We start from the raw sequence: 23,398 nt of genomic DNA on the forward strand, positions 1-23,398 counted from the left end.
TTTGTGTGTGAATGATTCATCAGTGCACATTATTCTGAAGAAAAAAGAATATTTCGTAAATCTAATAACTTAATATCAATCAGAAATTCTGGAAGTAAAATGGGATGTGAACTGTTTCATATACTCTCATGTAACTCTCATTAGTGTATTAGTAGACTGATAGGTTAAGGTTCGAGTTAGTAGAATAAGTTGACGCACCTTTTTTTCTTTCACTGTAAATTGTTTGATGTTAGTTCTTTGTAGAAATTAATTAACTGCAAAACATGAAAAAAAAATATTTACTTATAGCCAGGGTCATTTTTACACCACAGGCATTACCAAATGCCAAATAACGAGTCTTCAGTTGACTGCACAGGTTGAAAGCATTATGAATTCGCTGATAATCAAATCTGTGGCCTGGTGGCGAGACAGTTGCTATAACAACATTTTGACGTAAACTGTTTATTTGTGTGTTTGTGACATTGCAGTGGACTGCTGCCCTTTCGCATAACACTGATCATAAATTACTTTATAATAGCTTAGATAAGCTTTAATGATTAACTTGAGAAGTGTCACATGTGATGCGCCTGTAAATGCTGTATTGTTAGTTTGCATGCCTTTACATAATACGTCAAACAAACACACTGAAACAGATCTATACAAGTTAATCTGACAAAATATCTCAAGTGTTACTTGTTCTTTTTTTGGACCAATAAGTTTTTGTATTGCACTGATTGATTAGATCTCAGACCAATGAAAGTGAATCTTAAGAGGTTCAACTTGATTGTTCACTCATCCAGGGGTCACATTGGGATTTATTATGTGGTGGTGCTCTCCCTATGGGGGTCATACAGTCAAACACATACAGTCTAACCAGGACTCAACATAAACTATTCAAAGCTGCCAGCTTGTCAACCAAGTATGTAGTTTTGATTTCTGGCTCCAGTGGTTGCCTTATTACAAACTGCCTATTATTAAAGCTGCAATCCGTAGCTTTTTTTGGGTTAAAAATTATCCAAAATAAATTTTCGAGCCAGTACAACATTTTACAGAGCTAGTCATGCTAAAATGTCTGGAATATCAGCCAGAGATCAGCCAGCCCAGCTCATCAGAAATAAGTCAGTTTCCTCTTCTTGGGTGTATATACTCCACTCATTCCAAATTATCTCTGAAAGTTGGAGAATAAATGGTTGATTTAATTTCCATTAAAAAAACTTTATTTCAACTAGCTGCTAAAACAACATTCAGTTTTCTTCTGTGGTGGATCCAAAATTTTGCAATCCTTAATAAAATCTGCTTCTTATTATGCAGTGTATCAAATAAATATATAATGAATATTGATTTGAAATTATATAATTTAGTTTTTTCGCTTATGAAAAAAAGTCCTTTACACCTTTTAGATTTAGCTTCATTTAGTCCTTCAAAAAAATCCAGTCAAATGCAATAAACAATTTTAATTTATATATTCTCTTACTGGTTCAATGTTGCAAGGACTCCTGAGTGACAGGAAGTTTTATCATAAACGAATACCAAAATCCTCTGAGGTCATTTTTGTCACCGTAGGTTTTTCTTGTGTTTCTATGAAAAGAGAGAAGCCACAACTTACAATAATCAGACTGCTGAGAATGTATGTTTCCACAAACACCAGTGAAATATACAAAAATATAATGTTGTGACCAATCAAAATTGGTATTCCAGAGAGACATTTAATTATACAGAAGATTACGTAAGAGATTTCAATGAACATTTCACTTAAACTAAACCGCATGTCTTATTGTGAACTCAATCTTGCACTGCACTTGCAAAAAAAAACATCTTGATTAGATTCCAGTTTAAATGGAAGCAAGTTCATGAGGTTCACGTAATAAAATGTATTCTTACGAACTTTAAGAAGCTGAATGAGCGCTCACATATCTTAGGCAACATTGTGTCACATCTTTGGTAGATAAAAGCTCATTCACTCCTGCAGTTCTGGGTCAATCTGACCTGCTTTTATTAAAGGCCCTTCAGAGAATGAATGACAGTGGATTTGGAACCAAGACAAAAGGTCAATAAACCTCTGAAAAACTAACAAGTGCGGGGAAAAGATGTGTGTCTGGCATGAAAGATCTAACATTGCCCATTTGATGGGGTTTTATTCTGGAGAGTAAGAAAGGCTCCATAATTGTTTCATTGTTCGGGTCTGGACATGTCCGGTGGACTGCTTTGGGCTTTCAATGGCACTTTACAAGCAAAATCAAGGGTGTATCCTGGCAACCGGGGATTTTAAACCGCTTTAAAACTTGGGGAAAGAATATATATTGGAGTAAAGCTACTGACCTTCGGAATGATGGGAGCATGCAAACGGCAAGACTGAGCTACTGAACGGCACATTTAGAAATGAAACGGATGCAGATCTAAAGAGGTGAGTGTGTTTGTTATATTACTTCAATGGAACTCAATTTATTCAGTTGATGCTAACTCAATGGGCTGAGCTGGAATGTCTTCTGTACTGATGGTTTCTCTGAAATCAAATCATGTTTTCATATGGTTTATTGAAATACAGGACACATCAAACCTCTTGCATAATGACTTTTGAAACCAATTCAAGGATATGAATAATGTTTTATTAAGTTTTCAGCTTATGAAATTTAATTGTGTACTTTGTTGTTTCTTCTGTGGATATACACTGCCCGGCCAAAAAAAAAAAGTCGCTGCTTGGATTTAAATAGGCAAATGCTTAAGATTGGATCATTATTGCAGTGATTATTATGCTTCTAGCATGTTATATGTTTGGCAAGTTCTTCTAACCCTAATGATGGAGTGTGTAGCTTTTCATCTCTTAAACAGCCATGTAGGAAGACATATCATGATCATATTCCAGGATGACAATGTCAAGATTCATCAGGCTAAAACTGTGAAAGAATGGTTGTGAGGAGCATGAAGAATCATTTTCACACATGAATCGTCTCCTCTGAGTCCAGATCTTAAATTCACTGAAAGTCTTTGGGATGTTCTGGAGGAGACTTTACAGAGAGCTGGACTCTTGCATTGTCAATACAAGATCTTGACCAATAACTGATGCACCTCTTGATGGAAATAAATGTTGCGACGTAATTTCCATCAAGAGGAGCATAAATTTTTGGTCAAGATATTGACAATGCAAGACTCAAGCAATAGAACCGGGCAACTCTAGCAATGTGGTCTGTGAAATTTAACTGATCATCGAGCTTTCTGACCTTCCTTGATGGAGTTATGGATGATGAATCTAGCTGAATGGAGAGGTTGTGATGAAGTGTTGGATTGGCTGTGACCACAACCAGCTCTGTCTTCATCCAGCAAGAAATGTCTGTCAGACAGGTCTAGATGCAAGCATCTACTGTCGGATCCTCTGGCTGGAATGAAAGGTAGAGTTGTGTGTCGTCAGCATAACAGTGATAGGAAAAACCATGTTTGAGACTGACAGATCCTAGTGATGACATGCAGATGGAGAAGAGAAGTGGTCCAAGCACTGAGCCCTGAGGCACACAAGTAGCTAGATATTGCGACTTAGACCCCTCCACGACCCCCTAAAGGACCCGAGAGGTAAGACTTGAACCACTGGAGTGTGGTTTCGAAGATGCCCTTTGTCATGAGGATTGGCAGGAGGATCTGGTGGTTAACTGTGTCAAAAGCAGCAGACAGATCCAGAAAGATGAGTACTGAGGTTTTGGAAGCTGCTCTTGCCAGTCTCAGAGCTTCAATAACCGAGAGCAGGGCAGTCTCAGTTGAGTGGACTGGTTGTTGTCCAGGAGGTTGTTCTGTGTGAGAAAGGTAGAGAAAGACAGAATGGTCTCACATTAAATTCAAACAAACAGGGAGACATTCTTCAGCTACTCATTAACTGTTCGAAGCCATTAACATTGAGTGGAACAACATTGACTCTTCTTTCTGTAAGAATGCTGTCTGCAATTTTAACCACACGGCTTTTAACATTTAAAGAAAACAAAGGGGAAGTCTATTCAGTGCTAAGTTACTTTATCTACAGTATTTGTGCAATTCTTGCTAATTTCCTGACCAGTGATTTGTAAGTAAAATGGTTAAGACCATTGAAAGACCCCTAAATAAACGGTGTTGCAATGAGTGTTAAAGAAAAAAAAAAGAAACACTTATCACTCCATTGGAACACTTGAATGACGAGTGACGTCTGCCTAGAGGCTTCACTGACCCACATGGTTTACGTGACGTCAGCGTCATGTCAGTGATAACAACTAAAATATCCAGAATCCCTTGTTTTGGCAAAGTCTAGTAGCATGTATCCTTTGTAGAGAGAAGATCTCCAGAATACACCACAACAAGCTCTGTGGACAAAACATATCCAAGATGGCGGATAAAACTTAGAGAAATGTTGATAATGCATCGTATAAATTAATATAGTTAAAAAGCATATTTTACACAAAAATCATGCCATTTATTTTTATTGTTAAGACAATTACATCACCAGCTTAGCAACATGCTAACAGCAAACTATTGCAGTGTATACAGTGCAGTTTCCAATATTTTAAGATACTTCAATATATATTTAGGTGCATCTGTAGATGACTTGATGATGGAGCAGGTCATCGAGAGTACGGTAAACATCGCCGCTGCGGTGCAGGGAACGTTACTGGTGCTGACGGGAACATTACTGCTGATTCTGCTGCACAGAATAATTACAGCCAAGAACTGGAAGAACCAATCAGCAGTGCCAGGTGAGTTAAAACCAATTATATTCACTGGGAATATACCAACTGGTTCTACTAGGTGTGATGTGCTTGGTGTTTGTCAGGCCCTGGCTGGTGGTTGGGTCTCGGCCCGGTTCTGAGCTACAGTAGGTTCCTGTGGATGGGGATTGGCACTGCATGCAACTACTACAACAAAAAATATGGCAGCATTGCTCGGGTTTGGATCAACGGAGAAGAAACCGTTATACTCAGCAAGCAAGTTCTCAAAATCTCATCTGTCTAACAAATTATTGCAGATTTAAACTCTTTATATTCATATAATATATAGCCTATATTTTGCGTTAGATATTGATTGCTTTCATGAACAGAAGTCCTGTCCAGATCTGAACTGGTCCTGAAATTTGTTGTTCATTTCATAATTAAAAAATTTGTTTAAGAGCGCACCCTATGTGGCAGAAAATAGTTTCTGGTACAGTCTGCTACTCCAGTCCGTATTGCCCAATTATGTAAATAATTGTTGACTCAAATGAGGAGTGCAATGCATGAGGGCACAACTTTGGATGGGGTCAAATGTTTGTGTAAAAAACCTAAAACTGTTTCAGGTCCTCCGCCGTATATCATGTTCTGAAGAGCAATAATTACATCGGGAGGTTTGCCAGTACAAAAGGTCTGCAGTGCATTGGCATGTTTGAACAAGGCATCATCTTCAACAGCAACATCACACTGTGGAAGAAAGTGAGAACATATTTCACCAAAGGTGAGTGTTATTCACTGGTCTCAGATTAGTACAGAGAATCATGCAGAATCTATTGTTTATGTGTTTGTGTAGCTCTTACAGGTCCAGGTCTCCAGAAGTCAGTAGATGTGTGTGTCAGCGCCACCAACAAACAGCTTGATGTCCTGCAGGAGTTCACGGACTGCTCTGGACATGTGGACGTGCTCAATCTTCTGCGCTGTATTGTGGTGGACGTTTCCAATAGACTCTTCCTAAAAATCCCACTGAGCGGTCAGTCTGCAATAAAAGCATATGATTATTATTATTCTTTCAATCGGATTGGTCTGATTATATCTATTACCAGAGGAGTAGGCTGTAAAACCCTTGATTATGCTGTGAAATTATATAACCTTGATAATTAAGATCAATATGGATGACCGGTATAGATTTTAATATTTCACAGTACACTCTTAAAAATAAATGTTCTTTATTAGCATCTATGGTTCCATTAACAGCCTTTAACATCCATCAAATCTTTCCATTCCTCAAAAGGTTCTTTATAGTGGACAAAGGTTTGTTAGAGTAAGGAAACTAAGGAAAGATGGTTTTTTAAGAATGTCCATTGAAAGGTTATTTGGGGAAACAAAAATGGTTATTTTATGGCATCACTGAGAAAAAAAAAAACCTTTTGGAACCATTATTTAAAGGGTAAGTTCGGCGTCTTACAAGTAAAGCCCTGTTTTAAGATCGTTTCTGATTAAATCGAACGGTTCAGATTAAAATTTGAACAGATGCTGCTGTCCTGAGAATTTAGTGCTAACACAAAAACCTAAAATTCTCGGGACAGCAGCATGTGTCCAAATTTTAATTTAACAGTTCGATTTAATCAGAAACGATCTTAAAAAAGGGCTTTACTTGTAAAACGCCGAACTTACCCTTTAAAGAATGTAAGATCACTAACTTCTCTCTTTATACGTGTTCAATGCAGAGAAAGACTTGCTGATAAAGATCCATCGGTATTTCAGTACCTGGCAGACAGTTCTCATACAGCCAGATGTTTTCTTCAGACTGGACTTTGTGTACAAAAAACACCACCTGGCAGCGTGAGTCCACCTCAGACTTAACAAAATGTATCCTTTGTATATGGTGTGTCAAGTTTATTTTTTTAACCAAAAACAACCATTTTACACTCTCTCTCTGACCTGTTGAAGTGACCTTTTGCAATTTTTGCTACTGCACCTTTAAGGATTATGCAAATGATCTCTACTTTGATTGGTGTAGATTTTTCTGTTTGAAATGCGCAAAAACAAATACTTAATTGCTTGTGGGTTTGCTGTTGGGTCCATATTGGCACTGCTCAGACTTTTGTAGATCAGGGGTTCTCAACTCTGGCCCTCGAGATCCACTTTCCTGCAGAGTTTTGCTCCAACCCTAATCAAACATACCGTAACAAGCTAATCAAGGTCTTCAGGATTACTAGAAAGTTAGTAGTGCTAAACTCAGCAGGAAAGTGGACCTCGTGGACCAGATTTCAGAACCCCTGATGTAGTCGTAGTTTGAACGAATGGTCATTTTCAACAAGTGAATGTTTACAGTTTAAGGTCCTGTGAGCATGTATTCTGGTAACAGCAAAAAGTCATTTGAACATGATTTGGAGGCCATTTTGTAAAAGGGCATGTGGTTGAAAGGATTGGGTGGTCTAATTTAGTGGAAGACATTCAGAAATCACTAAAAGCACCATGCAATCTTTACGCAGTACTTTTATTTTAAAAAATATCTAGATTAATCTTTTTTTCTTCTTCATGCATTCCCTTTAAGAAGTATTTTCTTGCAGAAAAGAGCTGCAGGATGAAATGGAAAAGCTTGTAGAGCAGAAGCGACAGGCCATCAATAACACGGAGAAGCTGGATGAGACAGACTTTGCAACGGAGCTTATATTTGCTCAGGTGTGTTCACAAACACATACTCTTCATTTATGTACCATCTCCTACATCAAAGCAACAGAACGTGTTAACTGTGTCTGTAGAACCACGGCGAGCTGTGTGCGGATGACGTAAGGCAGTGTGTGCTGGAGATGGTGATCGCCGCTCCAGACACGCTCTCCATCAGTCTGTTCTTCATGCTTCTGCTACTCAAGCAGAACTCTGCCGTGGAAGAGCAGATAGTACAGGAAATACGGTCTCAGATAGGTACAGTAAACCTTTCATGAGCCAATTCAACCTAATGCAGGTTTAAGGTGGTCAACATAGTGATTGGAACATGGTAGCTAGGCCCAAGATGGTCTACCAGGTCAGTCTTGGCCCCAACAGCTAGTAGTCCAATCTAGACCAGCTACAAACTATCAGAAACTGGTTTTAACTGGATTTTCCATAAGAAGTGATACTTTGTGCATGATAAAAGATGTACATCACTATGACTCGTCTTTCTTGGCCTCTCAGGTGAGCGGGACGTACAGTCGGCCGACCTGCAGAACCTGGACGTACTAGATCGCTTCATCAAGGAGTCTCTGAGGTTCCATCCGGTGGTGGACTTCATCATGAGACGGGCTCTGGAGGATGACCACATCGATGGCTACCGGGTGGCAAAGGGGACAAATCTCATCCTGAACATCGGACGCATGCACAAGTCCGAGTTCTTCAAAAAACCCAATGAATTCAACTTGGAGAACTTTGAGAACAGCGTAAGTACTGGGAGAATCAGATGTTTAAGATCAAATAAGATCATACAAACCTGGATATAAAGTTTTTTTTCCCGCATAAATTGGTGCATTTGTAGATTTTATACCAATTATTCATATTCTTTCCCAAATATCCAAATATGTTGTACATTCTTCCAATAACAGAGTGAACAATACGGATCCACGAAACTAGAAAATAAGCATATTCTGGAGGGAAATATCCTTCAAAAAAGTATCATGGTATTACAATGTTTTTTGACTCAATCTATCTATTTTGTTTTTAGTTTTGCCTTGGGAACTAGCTCAAATAAAACTAGTTAAAGTTGCTTTATATTTTAATTTTACTTCAGTCAATGAATATTTTGTTTCAAGTAATTACATTTTTTTTGTGTTTGTTTTAGTTTTCGTTAATGATAATAACCCTGAAACATACCATGGCGATAATACGGTATTCTTTGAACCATGTACCATTTGATACCATGTAAATGGACCTAAATATGAATACAGTCATAATTTAGTTTTTTTTTAGTTTTTAAATATGTACCATGGTGATACCTTATAGTTTTCCTTAAAGTCAATACCTTTGTATGTGAAAATGGGTATTACCATATAATACCATTACTTTATTACGGTACCATTACCACTTCTTTCTCAGGTTCCCAGTCGTTACTTCCAGCCGTTCGGCTGCGGCCCGCGGGCCTGCGTTGGGAAGCACATAGCCATGGTTATGACGAAGGCCATCCTGGTGACTCTGCTGTCGAGGTTCACGGTTTGTCCTCGTCACGGCTGCACCATCAGCACCATCAAACAGACCAACAACCTCTCCATGCAGCCCGTAGAAGAGGATCCCGACTGCCTGGCCATGCGCTTCATCCCACGAGCTCCGAACATCAGCCGAGAAACAACGGACAGCCATACTTAATGCAAATCACATACCAGTGTTATTTTTTCCATTTATATACCATTTTGAGGAATTTCCTTTTACCTAAAAGCTTTACACTGGGTCATCACATTAAAGGGATAGTTCACCCAAAAATAAAAATTCTGTCAGTATTTACTCTCCCTCATGTTGTTCAACCCCGTAAGACCTTCGTTCATCTTCAGGACACGAATTAAGAGATTTTTGATGAAATCTGAGAGCTGGATCACTCCTCCATAGGCTTTTACGGGATTGAAACTTGCCGGACCCAAAAAGTTATTAAAGACATCGTTAAAATAGTCCAAGTGACTACAGTGGCTCAATCTTAAGATTTTCAAGCGACGAGAATACTTTTTGTGCGCAAAAACAAACAAAAATAACGACTTTATTTCAACTATTAATTTCCTTCACTACGCTGTTACACTAGTGAACTGACTCGAGACCCACATTTCTATGAATAGTTGAAATAAAGTTGTTATTTTTGTTTGTTTTTTGTGCACAAAAAGTATTCTCAACGCTTGATAAACTTAAGATTGAGCCCCTGTAGTCACTTGGACTATTTCAACGATGTCTTTAATAACCTTTCTGGGCCGGCAAGTTTCAATCCCTTAGAAGCCTATGGAGGAGTGATCCAGCTCTCAGATTTAATCAAAAATATCTTAATTCGTGTCCTGAAGATGAATGAAAGTCTTACAGGATTGGAACAACATGAGGGTGAGTAAATACCATGGTAAATACTGACAGAATTTTCATTTTTGGGTGAACTATCCCTTTAAGATCACGTTACTATTATTTTTTTAGTTTAGCAATTTGACTTAATAAACACAAACTTCAGCTTCAGTTGAACTTACCCCAAACTTAATGTCACAAACAAGTAGGCCTGCGGTAACATCACACACAGGTATTATATGGATGTCAACATAGACATAATGACTTTGTGCACCTTTAAAGTGTTATAGCTAGTTTAAAAAAACAAACACAAGAAAAGTAGTTTGTTGATAGCCAATGGCAAAGACAACAAAACCATTTGAATGATCTATTTTATCATGTGTACTGATCTTTACATTGCACTTATCTACTGCACAGAACTTTAACACGTATAGGAAATAGTTCTAGTACCTTATTTACTGTAGTAAATGTATAGTCTGTATACATCTGTAGTGCTGCATCCAAGCTAACCATGTAAAAGGTCTAAATGAAATGGCAATCATATCCTATTTTACTTCCATAATGTGATGTATTTCCGAGTTAAATATTAGATTCAATGAGAAAAGCAATTGATTGGATGGTGAAAAGTGGACGTTAGATAAAAGAACGGAGGAAGGGGCTGAAAATGAGGGCTTGGTAATGTCAATCAAAAAGGAAGATGCTCTAGAGATTACATTTTTATGAAAGATTATGACAAACATTTTCCTTTCGAATAATGTTCAATTAAACATTTAAAATACGAAAAGTGCCATGAGTTGAGTAATTAAATTAGGTCAATTTTTATTTCATGTTGTTCACCTATAAAAACACCTATAATTTATAAAAAAATAAGCTACCTTAAATATTGTTTGAGGTTGATTATATTATGCATCACTGAGAAGATTCTATTAAATATTAAGAAAATATTTAATATAACAAATAGTATAAATATTTAATAGACACATGCAATATTTCCATTATTATAAAGATAATAAAAAAAAGTATTTGATGGCACTGCTTTTTTAGAATATGCCAAATTACTTTTTCTGCTCTAATAAATTGTCAAGTCAATAAAATGACACTTTGAAAACAATTTTAAAGCCATATTTCTTTTTCTCCCTCTAACAAATAAACACAGAAGAATGAGTATACCAACCAGAACAGACCAAACCACAGGCTGGAAATGTTTAAAATCAATAAATACTTTTTACTATATGTACTTGTAAGTGTGTACAAAAAAAATATATCATTAAAATGATTAGTCAGAGCATAAGACACGCAATACACAGGTATTGCTTTCGAACAGTCATTGCACGACGCCTGAAAACATTTATTCCAGGAGCTTCCCTGGACGTTTGTCCGGGTGTTTCTGTGTTAGTGTTCTGCGAGAGCTCTCTGGCAGTGGTACATGATGCAGTCTGGGAGAGAAGGATGAGGAGAGCGCAGCCACATGGCCAGAGCTGAGCCGTTCACTCTGCAGTGCAGGAGACAGGGGGCGCCACTGAGCAGACGGCATGCTACGATTCCCTCGGAGCCTGGAAGAACCACACGCAATTACACCATTGATCGGCTGCATGTTTAAAGAGAGTGTAAATTACAGTCAATTATGGTGCATGTTCAAAATGGAATGTGAAAGGTGATAAAATAACTATTGTTGTGTTTACCGATGATATCCACTACATGTAGCTGTAGGGCGTCTTTGAGAGCGTTCAGGGTGGCTTTGAGCGGGTCACCACCAGCATCTGTGAGCAGTTTCAGATTCTGTTTGACGTCATGAGACAGAGACAGCCAGAGTTTCCCATATTCCTCTGTGGTTACAACCAAAGGCCTGCGTGTGGCAGAGAGAAATTAGTTCATTAAAACAAGTCACAGCCACAAAGCTCCAAACAAAACTAAATACACTGGGGTGATTTGATGTCATTTGTATTTCACTTTCATTTTATATTTAGTGGAGAAAAAAAACTTGATTAAAAACGGTAACCTGAAATTTGCACGTTTATTTTTTGGATTTTAACGCCATGCCAGCTTCTGTGGCTATTTTTTATGGCGAGAAAAAAGTATGGAAAAACTATATAAGGTTTTTACAATTCATCGTTTGCTTAAAAAGCACAAACTATATTTGGTTTAACTTTGTAGTGGTTTTATAAAATATTACTGTTAACTCTGTTGAAGACATTTTTATTCTAATAAAACATGCTTCAAATGGTAAAGAGTTTTGACAGAAAGAACATCACGATTTGCATGTCTTTAGCCTCACCTACAGAAGTTTATGAAGGATGACAAATACTTCTTCTACACTTTATATTAAACAACCAAAGAAACATATAAGAGGAATAATCATGAATATTAATATGAAATATGAATGTTTTTCAGACAGGTACAATTGTGTATATATTAAAATTATTATAGAGAACTAAAAGTAAAACCATCTCTTATTTTCATTTAGTTTAACTAGATGTGCTAAAATGACTAAAACTGATTTTTTTTAAAAATTAGATAAAGATTTAGTAATTTTGTTGTGTGTTTTTGTCTATATATGTAAAATGTAAAAATAAAAATTCAAAAAAAATTCAAACTAATGCAAAGAATTAACAAAAATTACAATAGTTCGTTATTAATTTTTTTAAATATCTTATTACGCAATTTATTATTTTTTATTAATTAATGCATTATTTATTATAATTACATATTTTTTTATTTTAATTAGTTATTTTTTGGAAAAACTTACAAGTGTCATTTAGCATTTAGACATGGATTTAGAGTGAATGCCATTTAAAAAAAAAGATTTATAAGCTTTTAATATATATTTGTAAATGTATTTATGCTTAATTAAATTCTACAAAGGTAATTTTTAGCTCTTAGCTTAATAATTATCTAGTATTAGTATTGGCCAAAATTAAATTACATTCATTTATGCTAATTAAATTCTAAGTTAAGTTAATCAAATCACTTACTCCATTTTTTTGTTAGTAATAATCTCTAAATTATTTAATAAAAAAATGACTAATGTGTCTTAATTGTTTAATAATAAATAAGTGAGAAAACTACAGTAAGGTATGTATTTTCAGACACACGTTACCTGATAAAGTCTGTTGTGGACAGTGTCCCAGAGAAAGGGAGTGTGTTTGTGTGTCCTGGCTGTGTTTGATAAGAGACGGTCCCGGTGAAGGACACGTTTGTGTGAGGCTCGTCCATCAGCAGAGCGTAATGACACACAGACGTACTCTTGCCCTCCAGACAGTCTACGACATTCCCTCTCAAACTAGCCGTCTAGGACAGAAGATTGACATTTTGCATTATATCTCATATGCTCTCATACACACACACACACACACACACACACACATTACACACCTCCAGCTCCTCACAGGTCAGCTGCACTGCAACATCTTTTATTACAGTTTCCGTGCAGTTAGATATGAAGATGACAAGCAGCAAAGCTTCATCTCTGAACATACGGCAGGAGGCCAGAGACAGGCTGGGGTCAGAGGTCAGGCTGATGACATCAGAGTGAGGTAGGTCTTTGATTTCAGAGGGTAACAGCGCGGTCAGATCTGAAGACACAGACGGAGGATGTCGGTCCTGTATCGTGTTGGGCCGCACTATAACCATATCGCTGCCCAGTATCTGAGACATGTTTGCGCGCCGGTCTCCTTCCGTGTGTTTGTTCTGACTCAGGCCATTGGTTGTTCTGGATGTGACAAGCTCCTCCTCCAGCAAACTACCATGCAAGAAGCTGTCAGTCTTACTATGCGAGGAGAGGGAGGAGGAGTCTGAGGATCTCTCGCTGGTGCCCGACGATGATGATGATGACTCATGTGGGCGGGGCTTTTTCCGAAAGCGAGTGGGCGGGGCTTCGGATTTTCCCATCTGAGAGGAAACGGACCAATTAGCATTTACACTACAAATGCAAAGCATTTCTGACTACTACTGAATGTGGTTTGAGTTGAATTACACCTGCGTACTTGTCTTACAAGATAAAATCTGTCATAAAATAATTCTCTCACCAGAGATATGGAGCTTTGGGTTCCCAAACCAACAAACAAAGAGGAAGCCAGCTGCTGTTTGTCCTTGTTTTGCATTGATGGCTCCGGTTGCGGCTCTATTCGCTCTGCTGCCTCCTGCTGGCTGGAGGGATGAACTGCAATGCAGAGTTCGTCCACTGGAGGTGCTGTTGCTGCGGTTTCTTTTTGAGGAAGATACCCATCTCTCCCCCAAACTCTCTTCACACCCTCAAGAATCAGAGAGCTGGAACTGAATCAAAACGTAACATTATTACAATTTAAAATAACCGTTTTCTATTCTTATATATTGTAAAAATTTAATTTATTCCTGTGATGCAGAGCTGAATTTTCAGCATCATTACTCCAGTCTTCAGTCACATGGTCCTTCCGAAATCATTCTAATATAATGATTTGCTGCCCAGGAAACTTATTATTATCAAATCAAAACAGTTTCTGCTTCATATTTTTGTGGAAAACAGTGATATTTCAGGATTCTTTAAAGCATAGAAAGTTCAAAATAACAACATTTATTTGAAATAGAAGTCTTTTGCAACATTATAAATGTCTTTACTGTCACTTTTGATCAATTTCATGCATCCTTGCTGAATAAAAATATCTCTTTCAAAAAAAAATTTGTTTACTGCCTCTATACTTTTTAGCAGTTGTGAACAACCAAAGACAGCGTGCCACTCAGGTACCCACCCTTCCTTCTGAGAGAGTTCAGTGCTGTTGCCCGAAAGTCCTGAACTGACGGACAGTAGCGGTGGAGACTGTCTATCAGTGATGCTACATGATGATAAACTTACAGGCAGAGAAAAACTGTACGGCTCCAGATTCAGTGCTGAAAAAAAGGTCAGTCATACAAGTTATCGATGACATACATAAGGATGAGTAAATGACAGTAAAATGTGAATTCTTGGGTGAACTATCCTTTAAGGTCAGGATAAACAAACATGTGGTAAACTAGAGTTTACTATAGTATAAATATCCATGAGCATATGGATGAGGGTTAATAATGTCCGTACCTCTCTCCTCAGAAATCTCTTCTTGTCTCTGATGAGGAGGTTTATAAGGTGCGGCTCCTGCGGCCAAAGCCTCCGACACAAACCCATCCAGAAATGACAGAGAAGAGTCGACCTGTGTAGAAACATTGAATGCTCAAAACGTGCCTTCTGAACAAAAACTGCCCTTCAAAAGTTTGGGGTCAATATTACTTTTTTTATTAAAACTTTTATTCAACAAGGACGCATTAAACTGATCAAAAGTGACAGTAAAGACATTTATGATGTTACAAAAGACTTCTATTTCCAAAAAAGGCTGTTCTTTACAACTCTTTTCATTAAATGATCCTCAACCAAATGTATCACTTTCCACAAAAATGTTAAGCAGCACAACTGTTTTTAACATTGATAATAATCAGAAATGTTTCTCTAGCAGCAAATCATCATATTAGAATGATTTCTGAAGGATCATGTGACACTCAAGACTGGAGTAATGATACTGAAAATTCAGCTTTGATCACAGGAATAAATTAGTTTATTCAAATAGAAAACAGGTATTTTAAATCATAATAATATTTCACAATATTACCATTTATTTTTGAGCAAATAAATGCAGCCTGAGCAGAAGAGACTTCCTTCAAAAACTTACCAACCCCAAACATTTGAATAATAAAGTCCACAACAACAGTAATATGTCTAATCAATTTACAATAAGGACACACAGTTAGAAATGGTCTTGGTTTAGTGTCTTAATGTTCACTTGTCATAATCATTCCCTTGTCATTTGTCAACAAACAAGTATTCAATACTTCAATGAGCTCATTGTATCTGCATTACATTACTACATTGTTTAGATTAAAACATTTTTAGCTAACTGTGATTTTGTATATGTACATTTCTGAAATACATAACTTAGTGAGTTACCTAATAACAGATCACTCGTAATTGTAATGTGGACTCATGCACTTTCTGTAAAGCTGCTTTGAAATGATGCATATTGTGAAATGCACTATACAAATAAACGTGAATTGAACTGAACTTAGAGTGCTCTAAATCTGGCGGTTCTAAGTGTGAAAACACTCTTAACAAATGTGTCATCATGCCTGTTACCTCCATGCTGTCCCAGGGCGCTCCCCGGGGAAGTACACACTCCTGGAGCTGTGTGTCCTGGCTGAGGTGACGCAGCTCCTGCGCCTGCTGACGGAGCAGTGTGTCCCGCGAGGACGAAAGGCTCTCGGCCAGCTCCAGGATCAGCTCTGTCTGGCCCCCGGAGATCTTGGTCAGGGCCGAAATAATCCAGACCCGCGTCTCTGAGCTCACGCTTCTCTGATCCAGCAACTTCGTCAGGAGTCGGATGACCTCGCGCTGGTCCACACACTCTTGGAGGTGAGAGTATTCTCCAAGAACCTGAATACACATGCACACACGCACACACACGCACACACACACACACACACACACACACACACACACACACACACACACACACACACACACACACACACACACACACACACACACACACACACACACACACACACACTTTTGTGAGTTTCCAGAAGAACACTGACACCTGAATATATATTTATGAATACATTATTTTATATATATAATATCTATAATAGCATAAAAATAATTATCTTATATATTATGTTTGCAACATTAAATTATTTAGTTAATATTAATTGATGCTAAATTGTAAAAAAGTTAATAAATCCATTGTTACATTTCTTTAAATTATTTAATAATATTAATCAAATAGCTAAATTAATTTAATTACCTAATAAGGTGCAATATATATAAATTAGTGCTGTCGAATTGATTATTCGCATATATCATAGAAACACAAACTTTTATGTTAGATGCGATTAATCGTGATTAATCGATTTGACAACACTAAAATAAATGTGATTTGACTTAATCAAAAATGTGTCCTAATTGTTTAATATTAAATAAGTGAGAAAAGTAGCCACAAATAACACTTAGTAAGCACAAAATAACAGTACAAACAGGATTTTGAGGGTAAATAAAACAGCAAATTGTATAATCCATCTGTCATAACTTGCAAGTCCTTCACTTCATCAGAAAATTCACCTTCAGAGGTTTAATTCTAATCTTTTTTCATCCCCTATTTATGGAATATTCTTTCTGGTAACGCTTTATTATATTAGTGTCCTTGTTACACATGTTACATGTAGTAACTATAGTAATAACTATAAATTATGCATAATTACATGCAACTAACCCTAAAACAAACCTAATCCTAACCCTATAGTAACTACATGTAGTTAATTAATATTACTCAGTACTTCAATGTATAATTACATTGTAACATGGATACATTAGAATAAAGTGTAACCTTTTATCTTAATTTGTACACACCCAGCTCATGACCTGAAGGAAGTGTTGGGGCAGATGAGAAGCGTCCCCCTTCAGCACCGGCAGATACGAGTCGACAGCAAACAACCGTAACTCATCATCTTCCTCTTTACACTCTGAGCCTGAGGCAAAAACACAGAAAACCCAGCAGGGATATAAAACAAAGCACCTTCTACTACAGTTCACAGCTCTACAGATTGCCTATGCTTCTCGTTTACCCTCCGCCAGCAGTCGCAGGAAGTTGTTTGGGACGTCCTGTTGCAGCGAATCTCCACCGATGGAAAAAACATCATTCATAGTCTGAATGAACCATGAGTTATCTGGAGCGAATGTAAGGGTTTTTATAGGAACATAAGACGAGATATAAAAGCTGTGATACAACAAATATGTGTTAATTTCATAGAAACTACGGTATTTTTTTATAAACTCTAGTTAAATAGTCTTTTCGTCCCTATTGTGATGCATATTCGAGTGAAACAGCTTCGCAAACAAGAACAAATGTAGGTTGGGGTTTGATTTGGTCCATCTGGAATTGATTGGATGGTTGTGATTTGCTATTTGTCAATGTCTTGTGAGTGACAGGTTGATTAAAGGTCACTCAGGTTTGATTAAAGATTATGTGGCACATGAATAATAAAAAAAAGATGTGCATGGATAAATCATTTCAATATTTAGTGACTTTAATTAAAAGGATATTTTTCAGCGAGCTCTGCAACTTTTCCAACCAGGTGGATGATGGTGTGCTCGTCGTTGCAGCCGCGCAGGAAGTCCAGCATCTTCTCAACGATCACTGTCACGTTCTGAGCATTTGTGATCCTGAACAGCAATTCAAGAGTCTGAGAGAGAAGAGAGTGGAAGAGATGAACAAAACGTTTGATGTTTTGGGGTCTGAGAATGAGCTGTTTGTTACCTCTCTCTTAATAGTGAAATCAGAGTGATCCAAACACTCAATAATGGTCATCTGATGCTGCAGGGCCAGTTTTGCATCATGCTGGACGACGTACGTTAAGGCTTTCAAACCTGAAAACACACCAGTATGCGAGCAGTTAAAGCGAGGAGAGGTTAAGCAACTAGTGAAAACCAAAAGAAAGAATTTTACCAAGATATTTGAGGTTGATCTTTGGAGACAGAACAAAATTCCCGATGCATCTCGCTGCTTTTTCCAGCAGCTCAGCTTTGGGGTGTATGGTGTAGATGGCCTTCACACACTCGTACAGGATTGCTGAAACACACATTACGTGTTAGTGTCATTCATTTTGCTGACGAATTACTGTTCGGTCCATTAGAAAAGACGATTTTACCGTAAGTGATGTTGTGGTTCATTTCCGCTCTGCGCAGAGACTCATCCAGAACTTCATACATCAGCTCACTGGTGCTGAAAAATTAATAGACACATTTTATATTCGAATTTCAGATACAGTATGTACTTCCCTGTTTAATACACACTTTTAGTGCATAATGTGAGTACCTTTGGTCTTCTCTCCCGAGCAGCGAGAGGATCCTGAGCAGCTGGATCTGCAGCCACGGCGCAGGAACGTTGTGGTAGTAAAAATCCATCGGGAGTTTCCCACCCACCACCTGCTTCATGATGGCGACGAAACTTCCTGTCAGATCTTTATAGCCGTCTGGACTCTCCTGATGAAGAGGAAAACATCAGATGTGAACGACAAGAGGAATACTGCATGATGGGACAAAAATTAAAGCCAATTGGAACATATTTATTGTTTAATATACAGATGTAGCAACCCGAAAAACTATTTGAATGCTTAAGCCAATTAAACATACAGAAGCTTGTTTCCAACATGGAATAAAAAAAAAGAAACAAAAAGTGATTGTGACTTTTTATCTCACAATTTGGATTTGGACAATTGCGAGAAATAAAGTCAGAATTGCGAGATATAACCTCGCAATATTGAGAAATAAATTGAGAATTGTGAGATATAAATTCACAATTTGCCAGAAATAAAGTGAGAATTGCAAGAAATAAAGTGAGAATTGCAAGAAATAAAGTGAGAATTGCAAGAAATAAATTGAGAATTGCAAGAAATAAAGTGAGAATTGCAAGAATTAAAGAGAGAATTGCAAGAAATAAAGTGAGAATTGCAAGAAATAAAGTGAGAATTGCAAGAAATAAATTGAGAATTGCAAGAAATAAAGTGAGAATTGCAAGAAATAAAGAGAGAATTGCAAGAATTAAAGAGAGAATTGCAAGGTATAAACTCAATTGCGAGAAATAGTCAGAACGGCGAGATATAAATTCGCAATAGCGAGAAAAAGTCAGGATTGTAAGATCTCGCAGAAAACTCGCAATTGCTAAATATAAAGTCAGAAGTCGGGTTTATATCTCACAATTCTGACTTTATATTTCGCAATTGCGAGAATTGCGATTTTTAAGATATAAAAGTCAGAGCTGTGAGATATAAAGTTGCAAACACTTTTTTATTTTATTCCGTAGCGGAAACAAACCTCCATAAATATGAGGCTGTAGCTGGGTGGGTTATGAAAAACCTCAGATTAATATGGAAGAAATAAGACCAACCCTGATCAGCTGTAGGTAAATGTGTAGTGATGATGTCATGACACCCGGATCTTTGTCGCACAGGGCCTTACGAAACTTGGCGTGAATGTGCTGAACTTGATTCGGAGCGATAAGATAAAACTTGTACAACGCCAGGACGGCTTTCCTCCGAATGATCTCCCTTGGACAGGCGGAAAAAAATCAAGAATATGAGTTATTATTAAATTAGTAATGTTGCCTTGGGAAGTTGAAGTTTAAGTACTAAATGACTATAACTAAAGCTGAAATAAAAATAAATTAAAGCTATATATAAAAAAATAAATATAAAAAAAGACAATAAAAAGACAAAATTACTCAAATGAAAAATTTAAAATAAAAGATAAACTAAACCTGAAATAAAAATAAAGTTATATAGAAATATATTTTGCAAAAAATAACAAAGATGACAAAAAATGACCAAAATTAAAATGAAAGCTAAAAATATACTTAAAAAAGCTAAAATAAAACTGAAATAAAAATAAATTAAAGCTATATAGATTTTTTTTTTAAAAGACAATAAAATTACATAAAAAATCACTAAAATTAAAATGAAAACTAAAAATATAAATATAAAAGCTAAACTAACACTGAAATAAAAATAAATCAAAGCAACATGGAAATATATTTTAAAAAATAACAAAGATGACAAAAGAGAAGCACATTCATTTACTACGATTAAAATGAAAAATAAAAAAATAAAAATAAAAGCTAAACTCAAACAGAAATAAAAATAAATTAAAGCTATATAAAAAAAATTAAATGACAAAAAAAGCACAGAAATATCTAACATTAAAATGAAAACTAAAAATATAAAAATGAAAGCTAGTTGAAAATATTAATAACTATTTTAATAGTGTATAAAAATACTACAATTACACTAGTTTTAAATTAACAACATCAGCCATATTTGATATTATATCTAAAAGTCTTATTGACGGCTTTTAGATATCTTCCAGTTTTCAAATCAGAAATAACTCTCTGATTTGCATGCATTTCAGAGCAGTGACTCTCGCTGGCTTACTTGGGATGTGACAGCTTGTCTTCTACCAGAGGAAGGACGGCAGGGATCATGTCTTTAGGGAAAACCTGAGCTACAACAGTCAACGCCATGCACACTTCAATGAGGTTAGTGCTCTGAAGATCCTGCCACATATGTATGACACGTTCAGTCATACACTTCAAGTAATATGCTCAATCCAAAGTAATAAGACACAAGCTCACCTTTAATACTGTGTTTACCAGCAGCAACAGCAACTCATGGCCCTCACTGAGGAAGAGAGACACCGCGAGGTACCCTGAGACCACAAGAGAGAACAACAACATCTAGATAAGGGTTAAAAATCACATAAAGAATATCCACATGGAGATCTGGAATTATAATAATAGAAGTAGTAGATTTGTATAATTTATTTGTTTTAATATAGAAATAAATAACTGTAGATTTGTATATTTAAAAAAATAAATAATATTCTAATACACTGCCAGTCAGAAGTTTAGAATAATTAAGATTTTTAAATGTTTTTAAAAGAAGTTTCTTCTCCTCACTAAGGCTGAATTTATTTAATCAAAAATACAGTAAAAAAACATTAATATTGTGAAATATTATTGCAAATTAAAACAACAGTTTTCTATTTGAATATGTTTTAAAAATGTAATTTATTCCTGTGATCAAAGTTGAATTTTCAGCATCATTACTCCAGTCTTCAGTGTCACATGATCTTTCAGAAATCATTCTAATATACTAAATATTTGCTGCTCAATTATTATTGGTGCTCAATTATCTATAATAGTTCTTATTATTATTAATGCTGAAAACGGTTGTGCTGCTTAATGTCAAAAGAACAGCCTTTATTTGAAATATGAATCTTTTGTAATATTATAAATGTCTTTACTGTCACTGTTGATCAATTGAATGCATCCTTGAATAAAAGTTTTATTTTTTATTTTTAAAAAAGATCTTTCTTACCTCAAACTTTTGAATGGTAGTGTATCATGGTTTCCACAAAAATATGAAGCAGCACATCAGTTTTCAACATTAATAATAACAAATGTTTCTTGAGCATCAAATCGTCATATTAGAATGGTTTCCGAAGGATCATGTGACACTGAAGACTGGAGTAATGATGCTGAAAATTCAGCTTTGATCACAGGAATAAATTACATTTCAAAATATATTCAAATAGAAAACAGTTGTTTTTATTTTAAACTGTAATAATATTTCACAATATTACTGTATATATATATATATATATATATATATATATATATATATATATATATATATGTAATAATGTATTATACATAAATATTATTATTATTATTGATAATATTAGATTATTATTATATTTTGTTATAATTGGTAAATATTCCACTAAGACGAATTCTGGACCCAGTGTAAACGGTCCTGTGATTGAGCTGAAGGTAAAGTGAACGCACCCACTCTCTTCTCCAGGACGCTGCCCTGCTGGGCCAGTTTGATGGCATGAATGTAGGTGAAGGAGGCGTCGTAGCCCAGCATCTCACAGTACATGGCTCGCACCATGACCTCTCTCATCTGCTTCTGTAAGCAACACACACACACACACTGAGCTCTAATAAGCAGCTTCTGAGGGACAGCGATGATAACGCTGATGTCTGTACGGCTCACCATGCTGGTGTTGGGAGACGAAACCTGCTCTTTCATGGCAGACAGCTCCTGTTTCATGAGCTTCTCCTCCTCCTACAAATGCACATCAAATAACACACTTTACAATAAAAGAACACTGCATTGCATTTTTATATGGTATTTAATATCTTTGAACCTGGTAACCTTATTGCAATTGTTTTAAAATACAATGTTTTACAATATTTATTTAGTAAATATTTTATTATTGATTGTTGTTGTTTTTTACTATTTATTATTATTTAGTAAATCATTTTTTAATTAGCAAAAATATTAATAAATGAAATAGTGTATATATATATATATACACACACAATATATATATATATATATATATATATATATATATATATATATATATACACACACACACACATATAGATACATCCATATATATATTTATAATTCACACACACACACACACACACACACACACACACACACACACACACACACATATATATATATACTCACACACACACACCAGTAAAAATGCAAATATTGAGTAAAATCAATTAATCTGATCATTAAATCAGTTTAAAGGAGTTTATAAATGTTCATACTTTTTAGATATAACATGTCACACTGCAAGACACTACACAGTCATTGCTTAACATGTCAAGTTCCCTCAATAAATGACATGTCAGTATGTATATTCATGCTTATGTCTGTTATATGTATTTATTTCACTCACATGTTTAGATGTCAGTTCTGTGATGCTCCTGATTAGTTGTTTTAATCCGCTGGTGATTTTTGCGGATCCAGTTTGAGTATCAAATAAACCCGGCAGAGCAGAGAGCGTTTTCTCCACAACATCACTCATTTCAGCACGACAAAACAGATTATAACACACAGCCGAGACCCTACATAGATAAGTACATTACAGGAGGAGAAATACCCATACAATACCTATACTACAGTCATAACACACTGTATGAAAACACAAACCATCATGACTAGACTTCCTCGCCGCCTACAGGAAGTTCGCTCCAGTTTTCATAATAAAAGTCCCACGAGTGCTTTTACTGTTAAAGGAATATTTTACCATAATAATAATAATAATAATTAGTATTATTATAAGCGCGATTATTTTTTAAATTAAATTATGAATACAATATATATTTTTAATACTTTCA

At 36.0% G+C, this 23,398-nt stretch overlaps 2 protein-coding genes and 1 long non-coding RNA gene across 3 annotated transcripts; 1 reads left to right on the forward strand and 2 right to left on the reverse strand.

The window, feature by feature from the left end:
- The first annotated feature begins 2,274 nt into the window (after positions 1-2,274).
- Positions 2,275-8,975, forward strand: cyp19a1b (cytochrome P450, family 19, subfamily A, polypeptide 1b). Its single transcript, XM_077210114.1, has 10 exons — positions 2,275-2,383; positions 4,524-4,688; positions 4,766-4,916; positions 5,264-5,418; positions 5,491-5,667; positions 6,365-6,479; positions 7,211-7,322; positions 7,403-7,565; positions 7,815-8,056; positions 8,709-8,975. Exons 2-10 carry the CDS (start codon positions 4,544-4,546, stop codon positions 8,973-8,975), a joined length of 1,527 nt encoding a protein of 508 aa, XP_077066229.1. The 5' UTR covers positions 2,275-2,383; positions 4,524-4,543.
- On the reverse strand, positions 4,529-8,952 carry LOC143720566 (uncharacterized). The gene is made up of 3 exons (XR_013196594.1): positions 8,660-8,952; positions 5,498-5,673; positions 4,529-5,384 (listed from the first exon to the last, which is right to left on the reverse strand). It is a non-coding gene; the product is annotated as an uncharacterized LOC143720566 (long non-coding RNA).
- Positions 8,976-10,845: 1,870 nt separating the features above from the next.
- ap4e1 (adaptor related protein complex 4 subunit epsilon 1) lies at positions 10,846-23,250 on the reverse strand. Its single transcript, XM_077210113.1, has 22 exons — positions 23,211-23,250; positions 22,957-23,125; positions 22,248-22,319; positions 22,037-22,160; positions 20,822-20,895; positions 20,622-20,743; positions 19,583-19,742; positions 18,512-18,678; positions 18,345-18,418; positions 18,143-18,265; positions 17,954-18,063; positions 17,740-17,879; positions 17,262-17,374; positions 17,047-17,165; positions 15,775-16,071; positions 14,689-14,800; positions 14,366-14,504; positions 13,667-13,913; positions 13,014-13,529; positions 12,739-12,929; positions 11,324-11,487; positions 10,846-11,194 (listed from the first exon to the last, which is right to left on the reverse strand). Exons 2-22 carry the CDS (start codon positions 23,083-23,085, stop codon positions 11,034-11,036), a joined length of 3,354 nt encoding a protein of 1,117 aa, XP_077066228.1. The 5' UTR covers positions 23,086-23,125; positions 23,211-23,250; the 3' UTR covers positions 10,846-11,033.
- Between the last annotated feature and the right edge of the window lie 148 nt (positions 23,251-23,398).

This window comes from Siphateles boraxobius, unplaced genomic scaffold (genome assembly GCF_051911475.1).
Source record: "Siphateles boraxobius isolate OS27281-9 unplaced genomic scaffold, OSU_SipBor_1 65, whole genome shotgun sequence".
Taxonomy (NCBI): domain Eukaryota; kingdom Metazoa; phylum Chordata; class Actinopteri; order Cypriniformes; family Leuciscidae; genus Siphateles; species Siphateles boraxobius.

Coding starts and splice junctions, on each gene's coding strand:
- cyp19a1b (XM_077210114.1), top strand. CDS start 4,544: ATGATGGAGCAGGTCATCGAGAGTACGGTAAACATCGCCGCTGCGGTG. Junction 5,419..5,490: donor GAGAACATATTTCACCAAAG/GTGAGTGTTATT, acceptor GTGTTTGTGTAG/CTCTTACAGGTCCAGGTCTC. Junction 5,668..6,364: donor CCTAAAAATCCCACTGAGCG/GTCAGTCTGCAA, acceptor TGTTCAATGCAG/AGAAAGACTTGCTGATAAAG.
- ap4e1 (XM_077210113.1), bottom strand. CDS start 23,085: ATGAGTGATGTTGTGGAGAAAACGCTCTCTGCTCTGCCGGGTTTATTT. Junction 18,419..18,511: donor CTCGGGAGAGAAGACCAAAG/GTACTCACATTA, acceptor TTAATTTTTCAG/CACCAGTGAGCTGATGTATG. Junction 16,072..17,046: donor TCCTTCAGGTCATGAGCTGG/GTGTGTACAAAT, acceptor ATGTGTATTCAG/GTTCTTGGAGAATACTCTCA.